Here is a 20,603-nt window from a genome sequence, read left to right as displayed (position 1 = left end):
TGCACCCCTTAAGGTGCTCAAAACCACATTCAAGAAGTTTATTAACCCTTCAGGTGCTTCACAGGAATTTTTTGAATATTTAAAAAAAAAATGAACATTTAACTTTTTTCACAAAAAAAATACTTCAGGTTCAATTTTTTTTATTTTACCAAGGGTAACAGGAGAAATTGGACTGCAAAAGTTATTGTGCAGTTTGTTCTGAGTATGCTGATACCTGATATGTGGGGGGAACCACTGTTTCGGCGTATGGCAGAGCTCAAAAGCGAAGGAGCGCCGTTTGACTTTTTCAATGCAAAATTGGCTGGAATTCAGATCGGACGCCATGTCACGTTTGGCGAGCCCCTGATGTACCTAAACAGTGGAAACCTCCCACAAGTGACCCCATTTTGGAAACTAGACCCCCCAAGGAACTTATCTAGATATGTGGTGAGAACTTTGAACCCACAAGGGCTTCACAGAAGTTTATAACGTACAGCGGTACAATTAAAAAATCATATTTTTTCCACAAAAATGATCTTGTCACCCCCAATTTTTATTTTCCCAAGGGTAACAGGGCCCTAAAAGTTATTGTGCATTTTTTCCTGAGTACGCTGATATCCCATATGTGGGTGTAAACGACTATTTGGGCGCATGGCAGAGCTCAGAAGGGAAGCAGCGCCATTTGACTTTTTTGGCTGGAATTGAGATCGGACACCATGTCGCAATTGGAAAACCCCTGATGTACCAAAACAGTGGAAACCCCCCACAAATGACACCATTTTGGAAACTAGACCCCTCAAGGAACTTATCTAGATGTGTGGTGAAAACTTTGAACCCCCAAGGGTTTCACAGAAGTTTATAACGTACAGCCGTACAATTAATAAATCATATTTTTTCCACAAAAATGATCTTTTCACCCTCAATTCTTATTTTTCCAAGGGTAACAGTACCCTAAATGTTATTGTGCAATTTGTCCTGAGTACGGTGATACCCCAATTGTGGGGGTAAACCACTATTTGGGCGCATGGCAGAGCTCAGAAGGGAAGCAGCGCCATTTGACACTTTTGGCTGGAATTGAGATCGGACACCATGTCGCATTTGGAAAGCCCCTGATGTACCAAAACAGTAAAAAAAAACACAATTGACACCATTTTGGAAACTAGACCCCCCAAGGAACTTATCTAGATGTGTGGTGAGCACTTTGAACCCCCCAGTGCTTCACAGAAGTTTATAACACCCGGGCGTGAAAATAAAAAAATCGTATTTTTTCCACAAACATGATCTTTTAGTCACCAATTTTTTTTATTTTCCCAAGGGTACCAGGAGAAATTGGACCCCAAAAGTTGTTGTCCAATTTGTCCTGAGTATGCTCATACCCCATATGTGGGAGAAAACTACTGTATGGGCACACGTCAGGGCTCACAAGGGAAGTAGTGACGTTTTGGAATGCAGACTTTGATGGAATGGTCTGCGGGTGTCATGTTGCCTTTGGAGAGCCCCTAATGTACCTAAACAGTGGAAACCCCCCACAAATGACACCATTTTGGAAACTAGACCACCTAAGGAACTTATCTAGTTGTGTGGTGAGCACTTTGAACCCCCAAGGGCTTCACAGAAGTTTATAATGCCCAGGCATGAAAATATCGTATTTTTTCCACAAACATGATCATTTAGTTCCCAATTTTTTTATTTTCCCAAGGGTATCAGGTGAAATTGGACCCCAAGAGTTGTTGTCCAATTTGTCCTGAGTACGCTGATACCTCATATGTGGGATAAAACTACTGTATGGGCACACGTCGGGGCTCGGAAGGGAAGTAGTGACGTTTTGGAATGCAGACTTTGATGGAATGGTCCGCGGGTGTCATGTGCGTTTGGAGAGCCCCTGATGTACCTAAACTATTGAAACTCCCCACAAGTGACCCCATTTTGAAAACTAGACCCCCCCCCCGAACTTATCTAGATGTGTGGTGAGCAATTTGAACCCCCAAGTGCTTCACAGAAGTTTATAACGCCCGGACGTGAAACTAAAAAAATCATTTTTTTCCACAAAAATGATATTTTTGACCCCAATTTTTTATTTTCCTATGGGTAACAGGAGAAATTGGACCCCAAAAGTTGTTTTTCAATTTGTCCTGAGTAGGCTGATACCCTATATGTGGGGGTAAAACACTGTTTGGGCGCATGGCAGAGCTTGGAAGGGAAGGAGCACCATTTGACTTTTTCAAAGCAGAATTGGCAGGAATTGAGATCAGACGCCATGTTGCATTTGGAGATCACCTGATGTGCCCAAACAGTGGAAACCCCCAATTATAACTCCAACCCTAACCCCAACACACCCCTAACCCTAATCTCAGCCCTAACTCTAGCCCTAACCCTAATGGGAAAATGGAAATAAATACATTGTCTTTTAATTTTATTATTTTTCCCTAACTAAGGGGGTGATAACGGGGGTTTGATTTACTATTTATGGCGGTTTTTATTTTTGGCAGCTGTCGCACGCTAAAAGACGCTTTTTATTGTAAAAATAGTTTTTGCATCACCACATATTGAGAGCTATAATTTTTCCATATTTTGATGCACAGAGTCATGTGAGGTCTTATTTTTTGCGGGACGAGTTGGCGTTTTTATTAATATCATTTTCGGGCACGTGACATCTTTTGATCGCTTTTTATTCCGATTTTTGGGACGCAGAATGAACAAAAACCAGCATTTCATGAATTTCTTTTGGGGGGTGCGTTTACACCGTTGGGCCTGCGGTAAAATTGATAAAGCGGTTTTATTCTTCGGGTCAGTACGGTTACAGCGATACCTCATTTAGGTCTTTTTTTATGTTTTGGCACTTTTATGCAATGAAAAGAATTTTATATAAAAAATAATTATTTTTGCATCGCTTTATTCTGCGAGCTATTACTTTTTTATTTTTTTGCTGATGATGCTGTATGGCAGCTCGTTTTTTGCGGGACAAGATGACGTTTTCAGCGGTACCATGGATATTTATATGCGTCTTTTTGATCGCGCGTTATTGCACTTTTTGTTCGGCGGTATGATAATAAATCATTATTTTTTGCTTCGTTTTTTATTTTTATTTTTTAAGGGGTTCGCTAAAGGGGTTAACTCATGGGACAGTTTTATAGGGCGGGTCATTACGGACGCGGTGATACCAAATATGTGTACTTTTATTGTTTTGTTTTTTTTTATTTCCAAAAAATGAATTTATTAGGGAATTTTTTTTTAAAATTTATTTAGTGATTTATTTAAAATTATTTTTACACTTTTTTTTTAACTTTATTACATTGTCACAGGGGGGACATACCTGTCATGTGACAGATCGCTGATCTGTCACATCACAGATCACTGTGACAGATCAGCGATCTGTCACAGGCACTGCACAAGGCTTCCTCCTTGCCTGCGCTTTGCAGGCATGAGGAGGCCAGCTCCCTGCAGGCCCCCGAAGGTCCCCGTCGCCATCTTGGATTTGGGGACCTGCTGGGATGGAGCACCCCACAGCAGCGCTGCACATTGTGCTGCTGTGGGGGGCTCAGGGAAGCACGGAGGGAGCCCCCTCCCTGCTGATGCTTCCCTTTAACCCCCGGTACACCGCGATCATGTTTGATAGCAGTGTGCCAGGGGTTAACGTGTCAGGGGCGGTCCGTGACCGCCCCTGACACATTGTGCCGGGTGTCAGCTGTGATAATCAGCTGACACCCGGCCGCGATCAGCAGCGCTCAATACGTGGGCGCCGCTGATCGCTGTGACGTACTATCCCGTCCCTGGGAATTAAGTCCCAGGGCACATGGATGGGATAGTATGTCACATGACAGAAAGGGGTTAAATAAAAAAAAAAACTAGACATGTTTGGTATCTACGTACTCATGCTGACCTGGAGATTTAAATATGCAGGTCAGTTTTACCATATAATGAACATGGTAAATAAAAAACCCCCAAAACAATTGTGGAAATTAACCTTTTTTTTTTGCAATTTCATCGCTCTTAGAATTTTTTTCCAGCTTTCCAGTACATCACATGATAAAATGAATGTTGTCATTCAAAAGTCCCACAAAAAACAAGCCCTCATACGGCCATGGGGATGGAAAAATAAAAAAAGTTTTGGCCCTTGGACTAAAGGCAGGAAAAAAAACGAAAGCGCAAAAACGGAAAATCGTGTGGTGATGAAAGGGTTAATAGGTCAAATATTTTTGCAGAGGAAGAACTACTCCATATTGCACAATGTAATTGATAATAAAGGTGTTATTTACCACTGTCTTATCGTTTTCATTGATCAGTCTATCATGGAAAACTCTCAAGGCCTCATTCCTCCAGACTCTCACCATTTCTGCCTTTGTCTGGAATCTTAAATTTAATAAAACACAAAAAAAGTCAGAAAGAAATATACCATATAGGTACATTTTTAAAAGAATCATACTGAAAATGTAACGCAATAAATACATAGAATAAGGAAATAAAACCTACCTCTCTGGAGTTGTCAAAACCAATCCATTAAATACTCGGGAAAGATCTCGAAGGTTAAATATATAATGGAACTTTGAAGGAGTTGGAGGAAGGTCCCGAACAATCATTTTATAGAGCTCCAGGGTACAGAAAGTCAACCTATCACAAATGGCCTGGACGTCTTCATTAAATAGCTGTAGAAGTGATAGAGATCAACAAGTCAAACAACAAATGATGGAGAACACAACATGAAACGCCACATAAAGGAAACCAGTTTTTAGACCCTCCACTGCCACTAAGCTGCTATATTGAACACTATGGAAGTGTAAAGCTGCCCCTGTATAATCTGTCTGATGAGGCATAATATAAAAGCTCAACATACAACATGAATTACCGGAGAAGAGTCATGTGAGAGGAACATGATGCTGAAGAGTCATGTCGTCTGGTCCCACAGCGTGCAATGCTGTAAGGTTCATTTCTACATTACGCACCTCTGAGCACCTTACTTATGAGCATTCGTACAAAACTTTTACTGTTCAGTATAACGGCATGGTGGCGGTTTAGAGGAATTAAAACTTGCAACAGTTTCCCTTTAAATAAAGCCATGGTGAACTAGAAAGCAACATTGAAGTTACCATTGTGTGTCCATGTAGGATAGAGAAGTAAATACGATGTAAGGATTCTTCTGAAGGGAAAAGCACATTAAATACAGTAAAAAGGGATATAAATCGCGTGTCCACTTCATTTCTGCCACCACCGGCCTTTCCCATTGCAGCTATAAATCCAAGATCCCTTAAGAACTTGCAATTTAGTTCCTTGCCACGGTCGTACATGCCGCCCTTTTCCAGCAGCAACTTTAACAGCGCAATTGGCTGCTGGGTCCCATATTCATCCACCTAGATTCAAAATGGAAAGCAGGATTAGTTTGTAGGGAATCATCTTTAGAAAATTTGTTATTTTTTCCATAAAGTATAACAGCTAAAAGAAAGTATTCTTCTTCTTAATTTTTGGAACGAATGTGATAAAAGAACACAAACCTTTGGCATATTCATGTCATCCATGAACACCAATAAGCGTTTGCCCATAGGTGGGCCGTAGGTGTCTTTAGTACGTTTCTCTACATTGGCTTCTAGATTTCTTTGGATATCCATAGAAGTAGTACGTGATGAAAAATTGATGGTCAGAAGAATCTGTCCAGGAAGAAATGCATAAGATTGTATGGAAATGGATGTTTTTAAGCAAGAATTATATGTCTACAGAATATGAAAAAAAATAAAAGAGAAAAGATGAAGCAGGGAAGGTGATTATTTAACTGGGCGACCATACAAGTACCGTAGTATCACTGTTCAAGTTCCTTAAGAGGTTCATTGTAGTAGCTGTCTTAGATGTACCAGATTCGCCAACAAGTACTACTGGTCTTTTAATTTTCACCATTTGCTCCAACAACCATGTGGTACGTGTAGTGTCCACCGTAGGAACTAAAGGTAACATAGAATGATTTTTATTTTAATAGTGTGCGTTACAAGCATTTACAAGATAATATGGAGATCATGACAAGTTGACTTGCAGACAAATGACATCTCACTCCAAAGCATATTAGAATGACACTCTATGCTAAAGCATTTTTCCTCTGATCAAAATCTGTCGAACTTGTTAGATTTGGTGGGACTGGCCAACCATTTCACGGAAATGGAGTCTACAGAATTTTCCTTAAAAGATGATGAGAAAGAAGGATCAGGCATTTCAACCAAAGGGTCAAACAGTAGTATTGTCCACGCTCCCCATTTAAGACATGTCCACGAAAGCTGACCTAAGCAGAGAAAAGCTGTCGGTCGTTGGTGTATTGACACCTTAAGAAATACTTTTGAATTAAAAATGAACAGATCATGAAAAATTAAGCCAATTACTAACACAATGGCCCTAAATCATTAAGACTAGTATTTTGTACCCCCAGTCTTGAGGAAGACTGCGCTAGAGTAAGATGCTCCAAATTCAATAAGAGGCGGGCACCAACCGCAAGAAATGACATGAATAATACCAAAATAGCCTGATTTTAGCAATATCTGTATATATCTTTCTAGAAAATAATATAATCTATAAGTATCCTAATAGTTATTTCCATAGATACTATACAGCAGCTAAAAGGAATGGTAGACCATTCGAAGACATTTAGAAAAACCAACAAAGCATTATTCGAATTTAAGGTCAATGAAGAAGTATAAAATATACAAATACAAGTAATGTTAAAAGAGACAACCTCTATTTTATAAAAATACCTTTATTTAAATAGGGTAACAATAGTAACACAACACGTGTCCTCTGTGTGAGAAATAGTAAAAATAATTACATATATAATAAAATAAAATAAAATATATAGCAGGCTGGCAATTAATCAATCCATGATATATATATATAAGAATAAATTGGTATATATTTATAAAACTTCTCATACAAATATGTAAATAAAAAGGGGGAGAGGTAACAATGTAATCACACAGTGTACATAATCAATAATCAACTGTGATTTTAATACAAAGTGCAAAGTGCATAAATGGTGCAACCATTACATACTATAACCAAGTAAGTGTAAAAAATGCAGTTAAAGCACTTATTGCAGAATGTGGCTTTTAAACAAAAAAAGTGCCAAGTGCAAATGTAAACAACAACCTAATGTGGCCTTTGAATAGTGCCCATGTGCATATATATATGGAATCAATATAATAGGAAGGGGATTGAGAAGTATATATACCTGAAGCACAGCCTGCCGGTCACAGAGAAACAGGTTGTGCTTCAGGTATATATACTTCTCAATCCCCTTCCTATTATATTGATTCCATATATATATGCACATGGGCACTATTCAAAGGCCACATTAGGTTGTTGTTTACATTTGCACTTGGCACTTTTTTTGTTTAAAAGCCACATTCTGCAATAAGTGCTTTAACTGCATTTTTTACACTTACTTGGTTATAGTATGTAATGGTTACACCATTTATGCACTTTGCACTTTGTATTAAAATCACAGTTGATTATTGATTATGTACACTGTGTGATTACATTGTTACCTCTCCCCCTTTTTATTTACATATTTGTATGAGGAGTTTTATAAATATATACCAATTTATTCTTATATATATATCATGGATTGATTAATTGCCAGCCTGCTATATATTTTATTTTATTTTATTATATATGTAATTATTTTTACTATTTCTCACACAGAGGACACGTGTTGTGTTACTATTGTTACCCTATTTAAATAAAGGTATTTTTATAAAATAGAGGTTGTCTCTTTTATCATTACTTATATTTGTATATTTTATACTTCTTCATTGACCTTAAATTCGAATAATGCTTTGTTGGTTTTTTTAAGAAATGACATGAGAACATTTTAGCCTTAATTTGAGCAACTTTTGTGATGTAAGTTAAGATAAATTTGCCAATTTCAAAAGTGGAGAGAGCTGACCAAGACTGGCGTAAAAGCAACTGAATTCGGGTGAAAACTGCTGAATCGAGGCCAATGTCTATAACAACATTTCTCTGTAAACCTCATGGCCCAATGTAAATCAAATGTGGCGCCCCCAGGAGTAAGGTCGCCACAGTGGCTTTGCCTTCCTCCAGGGAGGGTAATGCCAGGCTTGGAGGCAATGATGGGTCTCTCTCGCAGTCAATCTATGCATGCAACACAGTTCCACTCCAGGCCAGCAGGGGGAACTCTGAACCGGAATTAAGGGGAGGAGTGCTCTCTGATGGCCAAGAGGAAGGAGTGGTTAGTCAGTCTTCGGAGGGTGAAGTGTGCAGACGTGTGGAAGGAGCGCTGAGATAGAGCTGAGAGGAAGAGCTCATCTCCCGTAAAGAGCGCATGAACTGGAGCCTGGTCTCCACGGTTGTACGGATACTAACGGTCCTGCAACAGACACCAGAGGAGTAGAAGGCTGTAAATGCAATACTCCCATCTAAGACTTGAGGGCACAACAGCAACACGGATAGTGAGCTGGGACTTAGGAGTGAGTGGTCCCTGGAACAGGCTACAGTTGTCTGCCGTACAAGTAGAGTTCTTGGGAACATCTGACAGGAGGAACTTCAGTGTAACTCAGTACTGGAGATCCCTCAAGTAAGCACTAGGAAGGAGACTGCACAGCCTATCTGCAGAGAGAGAATTCCTGAGTTGCTTCCAGGCTAGCCTGCTCCGGTACCATCTAACCAGGACCCTGGACTGCATTTATCAAGTAAAGGTAAAGAAATTGCACCCCGCTGTGTCTTGCCTGCTTCCTACCTTTCCGGCACCGCTACATCCCTGTGCCAACCACATCTACACTGCCCTGGGACTACAGCTTCGCCTCTGGGGAGATTTTACATCTTTGCTGCACCATACCGTCAGTCCCTGCGGATCTGCATGCAGTGTCGGCTTAACACCTCCCTTGCCGAGCACCACAGGTGGCGTCACGAACTATTCCATCTAACTACATTCCACCATTCACATTTTCCTATTACTTGGGCGACCAGGGCCACTGTCCGGGTCACTGCTACTGTGACACATCCCACTGATACCGGCCCGGTACCGAGTACCCCACAGCCCTGGGAGGGCGACCCAATTTGGCATCACGAACAGGATTACGGAGCCCGGTAACCCCCGGGTCCTGTATGCCATAGACTGTGCTTGTGAAAAAGACTGTGTGTGAAATTGGCGCCAATTGCAGGCATTGCCGCGCTGCTTGGCGCGCGAGGGAAGAAAGAGGGGCGGGCCTTCATGGGCGGAGCCTGCCACAGAGCGAGAAGAAATGAAGTGCCGCGTGGGAAGAGAGGACAGCGCTCGAGAAGGGGAGGAGCTGAGGCCTACAGCCCGGATCGTCGGGCTTGCGAAGCGGCCGCCGGTGAGCTCACACAACCCCCGGCCCTGGCTAACGTTAACTAGGGGGGAAGAGAATGTCTGTGCCAAGCAGCAATGTAGCGGCGGACGCCGTCGCCAACCTCGCAGTGCCGCAAGGAGTAGCGCCCACCGCAGCGGTCCCCATAATGCCGCTGTCCATGCCCTACATACCGGGAGCGGCCTGGCTACCGCAGTACTCGGGTGAATCACATACCCTGAGTTAATTTAAAGAGAGACTGTGCAGTTTGTTTAAAGTATACCCTCTGTCTGAAAGCCAGAAAGTGAATATCCTGATTGGACAGCTAACGGGTGCAGCACAGAGAGAGGTGAAAGCCTGGCAGGACACTGATAAAGAGACTGTTGCAAACATCCTGGCCAAGCTGAGAAGCACCTTTGACACCCGCATTGCAGCTGAAATCAAGATGAGGTTCTTTGGCTGTAAACAGAAGGCACAGGACAGTATAAGGGACTATGCTCTCAACCTGCAGGAGGCACTGCGAGCAGTTAAGCAAGTTGATCCTGACAGTGTAAAGGAGGAAGATAAACTGTTAAAGGAGCAGTTCATTGAAGGACTTCTATCCAGTACACACAGAAGACAGGTGCGCATCATAACCCTGCAAGACACTGATCTGGACTTTGCTGATTTTAAGGACAGGGCTATACGGGTACTGCAGGAACCAACTGACAGCCGTCCAGCGCCCCTGAGGCGCCCAGTGATCACCTACCACCAGGAAGCAACGTCTTTCACTTCCATCCCTGTGGAGGCTGATGCACAGACTCTGGATAAAGATCCAACTGAAGAGCTGCGTCTTCAGGTCCAGGAGTTGACCAAAGGAATGGCTGCGCTTACTAAAACTGTGCAGTCTCTGCAAGTGTCCTCCAAGGAAAAGATCCAGCTGGCTTCCAGTCCAGAGGATGTCCCGTGGCTCTGGAAGAGGAGAGCTCCGCCACTTCGAGGAAGGAACAACGATCGCTATGACCAGGACAGACGTCCCATCTGTCGTTGCTGCTACAAGGCAGGTCATCTTGCAAGATTCTGTCCTTTAAACGAGCAACCCCTGGGGCAGAGGGCCAATCCCCAGGAGTAGGACCACAAGGCCCAAAGAACTGAAGAGCCAAGTATGTGGGAGGGAGATCGATCCTTCCAGTGGTGATTGATGGCATCCCCATAAACGCTTTGCTGGACACTGGCTCCCAGGTGACCACTATGCCATACATTCTTTACAAGAGGTATTGGGCTGATTCTGAACTTACCCGTGGCCCAACTGATGAACTGACGGTAGTTGCCACTAATGGTCAGTCTTTGCCGCAGATTGGATGTAATAATAATAATAATAATAATAATAATAATAATAATAATAATCTTTATTTATATAGTGCCAACATATTCTGCAGTGCTTTACAGTTGAACAGTTTCAAACACAACAGTCATAAGTAACAACGTTAACAATACAATAATTAAAGCGAAATAAGACGACCCTGCTCGTGGGAGCTTACAATCTACAATGAGGTGGGGGAGATACAAAGCACAGGTTTGTATTTACAATGATGTATTTACAATGATGGTCAAGCCATCTTCAGGGGGTGGGGGTTAGATGGATATAGTGAATGGGCTACACACACACAAACATAAAATGACTTTGATTACTGAATGTGATAGGCCGCTCTGAACAAATGTGTTTTGAGCGAGCGCCTAAAACTATGCAAATTGTGGATGGTCCTAATATCTTGGGGTAGAGCATTCCAGAGGATTGGCGCAGCACGGGAGAAGTCTTGGAGTCGGGAGTGGGAGGTACAGATTAGGGCAGAGGTTAATCGAAAGTCATTTGCAGAGCGCAGCGGTCGGTTATTCCGATAGACAGAAATGAGGGAGGAGATGTAAGGGGGTGCAGCACTGTGGAGAGCTTTGTGGGTGAGAACAAGTACTTTGAATTGTATCCTGTAATGAATGGGCAGCCAGGTAACGACTGGCGAAGAGCGGACGCGTCCGAGTAACGATTAGCCAGATGGACAACCCTGGCTGCTGCATTAAGGATGGACTGGAGAGGGGAGAGTCGAGTGAGGGGGAGGCCAAGTAATAGAGCGTTACAGTAGTCCAGGTGGAAGTGGATCAGGGCGACAGTGAGGTGTTGTGAGTTCATTCTCCCCTTCACCTTTGATGTCTGATGAACTCCCTCTGCTGGTGAAGAGAGGTAGTGAAATTGATTGGGATGGGAAGAACCTGTCATTTGAACAGGCGGAGTGTGATTGGACATCTGGAATTTCTGAGTGGATATAAGGCAGCCGACGCCCTGCAGGGCTGCTGGTGATCCTTTCTGCTCTGAGCTCTTGCATCCAGTTTTGTTCCTGTCTACTAAAAGCTAAGTTTTTGCCCTGCTAATATTCCATGAGATTTTGTCTGGTTTCCTTAGTGTTTGTATTCAGCCAGTCCTGGTTGGGACTGGCTGAATTCCATTTTTGTCTCTGATCAGTTGATATCTTTGCTCTGTTTTCAGAATATACCTGAGTGCTGATATAGTGATTTTGAAGTCTAGCGACTTCAGGGCCTTTTTCCCTATCAGACGGTTGGGACATTGTTGGTAGGGTTTTTTGCGGATTGCCGCCAGCATCTTTTCTGTCCTGTCCTATCTAGTTAGTTGGGCCCCATCGTTTGTTCAGCCTGTCTTTCTGTCTGTGTTTTCATCTGTTTTTCACCGACAATACATGTTGGGGGCTGTCTATTGTTTTGGGGTCTGCTCTGGGGCAGTTTAGATTTCCCCTTTCCTACTTTAGGCTTATGTAGTTCTCCGGCTGTGATGAGGGGTCTAGGGCACCGTAGGAACCCCCCACGGCTACTGTTAGTTGTGGTGTATAGGATCAGGGGTCTGCAATCCGATAGCTACCAACCTCTCCGGTTTTCTGGACTTAGCTTGTATTTTTGTTTTCTCCTCCTCCGGTGACTCATTCATAACAGTGAGGGTTTTTGAAAAGGGCGTATTCTAGAGATGTTCTTTAGGTGTAAGCGGCACAAGCGGGCAAGAGATTGTATATGGAGGTGAAGGAGAGATCGGAGGCAAACATAACACCCAGACAGCGCGTCTGCTGTCGGGGTGTTATTTTGGTGCCACCCACGGAGAGGGAAATGTCAGATTTAGGGAGGATAGAAGATGGCGGGAGCAGAAGAAGTTCAGTTTTGGAGAGGTTGAGTTTCAGATAGAGAGCAGACATGATGTTGGAGACTGCAGACAGACAGTCAGTGGCGTTCTTTAGTACAGCGGAGGTAAGGTCAGGGGATGATTTGTATAGTTGTGTGTCATCAGCATAAAGATGGTACTGAAAGCCAAATCTGCTGATGGCCTGTCCAATTGGGGCAGTGTAGAGAGAGACGAGAAGGGGGCCAAGGACTGAGCCCTGAGGTACCCCGACAGTGAGAGGAAGAGGAGATGAAGTGGAGCCAGAAAAAAGAACACTGAAGGAGCGGTCAGAAAGATAGGAGGAGAACCAGGAAAGAGCAGTGTCCTTAATGCCTAGTGACTGGAGCCTAGAGAGTAGGAGAGGATGGTCAACAGTGTCGAAAGCTGCAGAAAGGTCGAGAAGAATGAGCAGAGAGTGGTCATGTAAAGAGATTACTGTTAAAGTGGGTTGGGTAGAGCTAAAATCTCAAGGTCTGATAGTTGTGAATATTGATCGACGTGAATGTAATCCCATGATGACTCTTGGTACAAATGTAATTGAAAATTGTCTTTCCGAGGTTATTGTCTTGTTGCAACAGGTGGCTGAGACTGCTGGTTCCAGTGAACAACGAGTCCTGCAGAAGGAGATCAGAGCCCTGATGCGAAGACAACAGGTAGAACTCTCTGGCGGAGAAATTGGCAGTGTCAGAGTGAGTGATCCCTTCCTCATTGCAATACCCCCCAGATGTGAAATGTTGATTTGGTGTCAGGCAGCTATAGGTCTCAGAGGGAGAGATTACCAGGCATTGGTAGAACCAGTATACTCCAATAGCAGGCCCACTGTCCTGACAGCCAGAGGGGTGGTTGATGTACGAAAAGGGAGAGTGCCTGTACGCCTCTTGAATTGTGGGGAGGAGGAGGCCACAATACCTCGGTACGCCACAGTTGCTAAGCTGCACACTGTTAATAACAACTCATTGCAGGCAGCAGAGCCCTTGGTCTCATCCGACCAGGTGGAGGACAATGGCTCTGGACAGCAGCCAGAGGAGTGGTATCAGCAACTGCAGGTGGAAACTGACTCTATGCCCTCATACCAGAAAAATGGGGTTTACAGAGTGACACAAGAGTATGAGCGGGTATTCAGCAAACACCCACTAGATTTTGGGCAGGCAAAAGGGGTCCAACATCATATCCCCACTGGAAACCATCCACCCATTAAGGAGAGGTACAGACCTATACCCCCAACACAATACCAATGTGCTAAGAGTATGTTGAGAGAGATGAAGGAAGCTGGGGTCATCAGAGACAGTTGTAGCCCATGGGCAGCTCCCATAGTTTTTGTAAAGAAAAAGGATGGTACCATGAGAATGTGTGTTGATTACAGGAAAATTAACAGCATTACACATAAAGATGCCTACCCATTACCCAGAATTGAAGAGTCATTAGCTGCACTTAAAACTGCTAATTACTTTTCCACCTTAGATCTCACTAGTGGGTATTGGCAGGTTCCTGTGGCAGAGGCAGACAAGGAGAAAACAGCATTTACCACTCCAATGGGTCTCTGTGAGTTCAACTATATGCCATTCGGGCTCTGTACCGCTCCAGGAACATTTCAACGGCTGATGGAGTGCTGCCTGGGACACATGAACTTTGAGACGGTCTTGTTGTACCTGGATGATGTCATTGTTTTCTCCAAAACCTATGAAGATGATCTGGAACACTTGGCTGAAGTGTTTGAAGCTTTGTCCAATTTTGGCCTGAAGGTGAAGCCTTCCAAATGCCACCTCCTGAAGCCCAAGGTACAGTACCTCGGTCATGTGGTCAGTGCAGAAGGTGTGGCACCAGATCCTGACAAGGTCACAGTCATCCGGGACTGGATGAAGCCCAGCAACCTCCATGAAGTACGCCAATTCCTTGGACTTGTAGGCTACTACCGAAGATTCATCAAAGGCTTTACTGAAATAGTTACCCCTATGCAAAATCTTCTGGTGGGGCAGTCCAAGAAGACCAAACAGAGAAATTCCACCTTTGAATGGACTGAAGAGTTGGAGAGATCCTTCACTCGGCTGAAGATGACTCTCACAGGTGACGAAGTTCTGGCCTACCCAGATTATGACAAACCCTTTGTGATGTACACTGATGCCAGCAATGTGGGACTAGGAGCAGTACTGTCACAGGTACAGAATGGAAAAGAAAGAGTGATCTCCTACGCCAGCAGGAAGCTGCGTCCCAGTGAAAGGAACCCTGACAACTACAGTTCTTTCAAGTTGGAGTTCCTTGCCATAGTCTGGGCTGTCACTGAAAGGTTCAAACATTACCTTGCCTCCGCCAAGTTTACTATCTTCACGGACAACAATCCGTTGACCCACTTGGAAACTGCAAAGCTAGGTGCACTGGAACAGCGATGGATGGCTCGGCTATCTAACTATGAATTCACCATCAAGTACCGAGCAGGGCACAAGAATGCCAATGCTGACGCGCTGTCTAGGATGCCTAATCTGCCTGATGCAGGAGAAGACCCTGAGGCTCTTGAAGAAATAGAGCTACCTCCCTTCCACCGGCCAATTGTGGCCCAACGTGCCCAAGGAGTGAGAAACCGACAGTCTGGATTGAAGGAGGTCACCCTGAATCCATTGCCCCATCATGACTGGGCAGAAACGCAAGATAGTGACCCTGCAGTCCGCCTGGTGAAGGAGCTACTGTCACAAGCTGACTCACACCCAGAGTCGGATGCTCCTGAGGAAACCCAGCAGTTGTGGAAGGAGAGAGGCCGGCTGTTCATCTATGAAGGAAAGCTGTGTCGGAGGAGTATCAATACCCGCACTCATGAGCTGGTTTGGCAGGTGATAGTCCCAAAGAGAGAGGCATCAATGGTCCTGGAAGCATACCACAATGGAGCTAGACACTTCGGATGGAAGAAGTTGGAAGCCTTGCTCTGGGAGAGGTTCTATTGGGCTGGTATGAGGAAAGCCATTGAGAGGTGGTGTCGGGAGTGTGGACAATGTAACCTGCGCAGAAAGGATCAAAACAGCCAGAGAGCTCCTCTGCAGCCAATCATCACCAAACAGCCACTTGAGTTGGTAGCCCTGGACCATGTGAAGCTGGTTCCAAGCCGGTCAGGCTATATCTATGCTCTTACCATCGTGGACCACTACTCGAGATTCCTGGCAGTTGTGCCTGTCAAAGATCAAACAGCCAGGACAGCAGCCAGAGCATTCCAACAGCACTTCTGTAGACCACATGGATATCCTGAAAGAGTGCTTAAAGATCAAGGTCCAGCTTTTGAGGCAGAAGTGTTCCAGGAATTCTGTAACTTGTATGGTTGTAAGAAGATCCGGACAACACTGTACCACCCCCAGACCAATGGCATGTGTGAGAAGATGAACCAGGTAGTGACTGACCTGAAGACTTTGCCCTTGGAGGAGAGAAATCTGTGGCCAGAGAAGTTGCCAGATCTGGTAGACCTCTACAACCATATTCCAGTGAATTCCACTAACTGTACCCCAACCTACTTAATGAGAGCAAGACCTAGTAAACTGCCTATTGATTTGGACATGGGAGTCCTTACGCCTGAAGTAACGTCACCGGACGCTGACTGGGATACAGAAAAACATCAACAGTACAGAAGAGTTCAAGAATGCGTGGAAAGGAGTCTAGCTCAGGCAAGACAAAAGCAGGAGAAGCTTTACAATCAAAATGCACCTGCCATTCCTTTGTCGCCGGGAGAACAAGTTCTCAAGAGGAAAAGAAGATTGCACAAATTGGATGATCAATGGGAAGCTGAACCTTATACCATTCTGCCCTCAAACTTTGATAATACCAAGGTATGCCTTATTAGCAAAGATGGAGGAGAAACCTCAACAGCAATATCAAGAGATCACCTGAAACTATGTCCTGACCTGTTGAAGGAAAGAGTGGAAGAACCAGATAACATCCAACCAATAGAGGAAGAAGAGGAGAAGATCAGCACAATACTTGGAGAATTCCCTGCGAATTGGACTAAAGTAAATGATGCAATAGTGGTGCCCGTGTTGACATTTCCCCAACTGGTAGCACAGGAAGACGTGACTCGAGGAAATCCTGAAGATCAGGAATATCAGGCAGCAGATGCCACACCAGCAGTGGAGCCAGAGAATCCTCGCCCTGCCAGTGGTGAACCTGTTATGCCCATGGTGAGTCTAAGAGTCCATAGGAGAATACTACCCAGTTTACCAACACCAGAGTTACGCAGGTCTACCCGTACTACACAAGGTATACCACCCATCAGATATCGTATATAGCAAAGCAAATGTAAATGTTGAAATTGTATGTATATAAATGTAACTGTTCTCAAGTTTTGTGCCTACAGGTAACCTGTAAGAGTTTACTTTGGAATTTTCCAGTTTTGCTTTATGGACATTGTACCACAGGACTTGTGTGGTCACCAATCTGTATATAGTTCACCATTTGCCCAGGAATGGACCATGGACATTGATGCTTGGACTTATCATCATAGGACCATTTTTGAAGCACTTGGTTTTTTGTAACTTTTTCATTTTTAAATCTTGTACAATTAATATTGCTTAACTGTTTATGTGTTTCATGTTTTGTTCAGCCCAGGAGTGCTAACTTGCACTAGGGGGGAATGTGGCACCCCCCGGAGTAAGGTCGCCACAGTGGCTTTGCCTTCCTCCAGGGAGGGTAATGCCAGGCTTGGAGGCAATGATGGGTCTCTCTCACAGTCAATCTATGCATGCAACACAGTTCCACTCCAGGCCAGCAGGGGGAACTCTGAACCGGAATTAAGGGGAGGAGTGCTCTCTGAGGGCCAAGAGGAAGGAGTGGTTAGTTAGTCTGCGGAGGGTGAAGTGTGCAGACGTGTGGAAGGAGCGCTGCGATAGAGCTGAGAGGAAGAGCTCATCTCCCGTAAAGAGCGCATGAACTGGAGCCTGGTCTCCACGGTTGTACGGATACTAACGGTCCTGCAACAGACACCAGAGGAGTAGAAGGCTGTAAATGCAATACTCCCATCTAAGACTTGAGGGCACAACAGCAACACGGATAGTGAGCCGGGACTTAGGAGTGAGGAGTCCCTGGAACAGGCCACAGTTGTCTGCCGTACAAGTAGAGTTCTTGGGAACATCTGATAGGAGGAACTTCAGTGTAACTCAGTACTGGAGATCCCTCAAGTAAGCGCTAGGAAGGAGACTGCACAGCCCATCTGCAGAGAGAGAATTCCTGAGTTGCTTCCAGGCTAGCCTGCTCCGGTACCATCTGTGACCAGGACCCTGGACTGCATTTATCAAGTAAAGGTACAGAAATTGCACCCCGCTGTGTCTTGTCTGCTTCCTACCTTTCCGGCACCGCTACATCCTCGTGCCAACCACATCTACACTGCCCTGGGACTACAGCTTCGCCTGTGAGGAGATTTTACATCTTTGCTGCACCATACCGTCAGTCCCAGCGGATCTGCATGCAGCGTCGGCTTAACACCTCCCTTGCCGAGCACCACAGGTGGCGTCACGAACTATTCCATCTAACTACATTCCACCATTCACATTTTCCTATTACTTGGGCGCCCAGGGCCATGGTCCGGGTCACTGCTGCTGTGACACATCCCACTGATACCGGCCCGGTACCGAGTACCCCACAGCCCTGGGAGGGCGACCCACATACATCTGTAGTTAAAGAGCGCCCACAGAAAGGGACATCTGCATAGTCACTCGCTACATTAACGTGAACTACTGTATATTTATTTTTAACCCCTTCACACATATGAATCTACAGTGTATGTGTGTTGAAGGTGGTTAAAAATACAAGAGGAAGTTCAGCAGGAATGATGTCACTAACTTGGATTTCCTCATTGATTGGACCACACTAAAGAGTTGTCTCAACACAGTAAGTTATTACCTATGGATATGTAAAAATTTGCTAGGTTAAAGAAGATACCTCTTTTAAAACATCATAAAGCATTTTGACTATATAGCCTAGAACATTCAATGTCCGAATAATTCAAAACATTAGTACATCTTCAAACTTACCTAGAATATCAATAAATTTCGCCTCTGGTTTATGTATATATTTTGAGACCAAGTTGCTCCAAGGTATCCATTTCTTTATCTCAGCATCAAAATGAAAGTCATAAATGGTAGGTAGCTGACCTGAAAAAAAAAATTCCACAAATTTAAGTAATTCCCTTTTAATTAAATCCACAAGATTTGAAATGTAATCTTCGTAGAATGGCACTTACCGGGAAGTTCACCAGGTCCAGCTAGAATCTGCTCATCATAACTAGTTGACATTGAGGCTAAATGTTTCATGTACTCATCAAATTTATTTCTTCCATTTTCAAGCAATGTTGCTCCCAAAGAGCAGTATAAAGCCTCTATGAAGTAGCATTCCAAGATGTCCACATCTTCAACCTCTTTTTCAATTAAAGCATCAAGCATCATAGACAGTTGTGTCACCTATAGTGTTTATGAGAATAGAACATTGCATTTTTTATATTAAAATAAATCTTAAATTAATATGTTATGTATATGTAGAATCGATCAATGGCTATGGGTCCCAGGAAATTGAGCTAGGTGCACTCTTAATCCTCTCAATTTGCATCTTGGTGACTGACCTAGAGTGAACGTTGCCCTTGTGTGTGCCCAATGATACTGGCACACACAATAGCTGAGTGTGCTGTCCTACCTCGCTCTCTGTGGACTCCACTTGCTAAAGTTCCTGAACTATCAAGCACCATCATCAGAGAGGAACCAGGAAGGAGAACACTTTCAGCCACTGTGTGCCGGCGTAGGTTCTATCAAACAGTCAACAAAACTCTGCTCTGTACCAATGAGGGGCAAGTACCTGAAACAACAGTCTGTCGATTGGTTGTCTTGGCTATTACTGTAGTTGTGTTGCAAGGCTCATTAAATAATTGGTCATTTACATATAAGTAAGCCACTCCTGTTAGGTGGCACTAGCAAGCTACTTTGCTTTATTCTGGGAAAGCGCTAATTGCCATTGACTCACATAATGAAAAAACAAATCCTTGATAATTACCATGTTTAGATCTGTTTGAGGAACAATAGTTTTTAACTTTTCTCCTTGTTTCCCATCCATGATTCCTTCAATAATCATTTCAATGCAAGGAGGCACATATTTCTCAAATAATCGGTTTAATTCAACTTGCTCTTGCTAAGAAAAAATAGGCAATTTAGCTAAAATTTCAAATCCTCAGAAGCAGTAAACTGAAAGTTAAGAAAGTTGCTATGAGTCAAACTTTTCATTCTCTTTACGCTTTACCTTGTTTTGCCTATTGCTGACCCACTTCTGCCAGTAAGGCCTGTAGTTAAGATTCTTAGGGTCTACAAACACCATCCCACAACGGGACACAGTAGCCGGTGATGCGTATTGTAAATCTCCAACCTAAAGAAATAAGACACAGGTTATACAGCAGCATAAGAGAGACTGCAGATGAAGCAAATCAATAATAAGATGAAAATAGCCCAGACCTCAAACAATAATGCACAGTGCGGCTGAAGTCGAATTCTCTCTCCATTTGCCAAGGTCAATAGCTTGTTGTCATCCATCACTGAATTCATATTTTCCACCCAGAGAGCATCAACATCCCCATCAAACAATATATACCTGAAGAAAATAAATATAATGTTTTATGGCAGAAATAATAAGTAACCTCAAATAATCAAATAATATACAATACAGACCAAAAGTTTGGACACACCTTCTCATTCAAGAGTTTTCTTTATTTTCATGACTATGAAAATTGTAGCTTCACTCTTAAGGCATCAAAACTATGAATTAACACATGTGGAATTATATAATTAGCAAAAAAGTGTGAAACAACTGAAAATATGTCTTATATTCTAGGTTCTTCAAAGTAGCCACCTTTTGCTTTGATTACTGCTTTGCACACTCTTGGCATTCTCTTGATGAGCTTCAAGAGGTAGTCACCAGAAATAGTCTTCCAACAGTCTTGAAGGAGTTCCCCGAGATGCTTAGCACTTGTTGGCCCTTTTGCCTTCACTCTGCGGTACAGCTCACTCCAAACCATCTCAATTGGGTTCAGGTCTGATGACTGTGAAGGCTAGGTCATCTGGCGTAGCACCCCATCACTATCCTTCTTGGTCAAATAGCCCTTACACAGCCTGGAGGTGTGTTTGGGG

General features: G+C 43.8%; 1 protein-coding gene across 1 annotated transcript in view; it reads right to left on the bottom strand.

The window, feature by feature from the left end:
- Positions 1-20,603, bottom strand: part of DNAH10 (dynein axonemal heavy chain 10) — a 309,396-nt gene that overhangs the window by 105,664 nt on the left and 183,129 nt on the right. Inside the window, exons 40-49 of the mRNA XM_073586115.1 lie at positions 19,932-20,067; positions 19,723-19,845; positions 19,480-19,614; positions 18,680-18,896; positions 18,471-18,590; positions 5,761-5,906; positions 5,466-5,618; positions 5,064-5,324; positions 4,450-4,622; positions 4,236-4,329 (exon numbers count right to left, since the gene is read on the bottom strand). Of these exons, the coding sequence (XP_073442216.1) occupies positions 4,236-4,329; positions 4,450-4,622; positions 5,064-5,324; positions 5,466-5,618; positions 5,761-5,906; positions 18,471-18,590; positions 18,680-18,896; positions 19,480-19,614; positions 19,723-19,845; positions 19,932-20,067 (1,558 nt within the window). The remainder of the gene's footprint in view (positions 1-4,235; positions 4,330-4,449; positions 4,623-5,063; positions 5,325-5,465; positions 5,619-5,760; positions 5,907-18,470; positions 18,591-18,679; positions 18,897-19,479; positions 19,615-19,722; positions 19,846-19,931; positions 20,068-20,603) is intronic.

Source organism: Dendrobates tinctorius, unplaced genomic scaffold, assembly GCF_039654945.1.
Source record: "Dendrobates tinctorius isolate UK_male_01 unplaced genomic scaffold, ASM3965494v1 ptg000090l, whole genome shotgun sequence".
Taxonomy (NCBI): Eukaryota; Metazoa; Chordata; class Amphibia; order Anura; family Dendrobatidae; genus Dendrobates; species Dendrobates tinctorius.
Note: the sequence above shows the minus strand (reverse complement) of the source record. Positions and strands in the feature narration are given on the sequence as shown.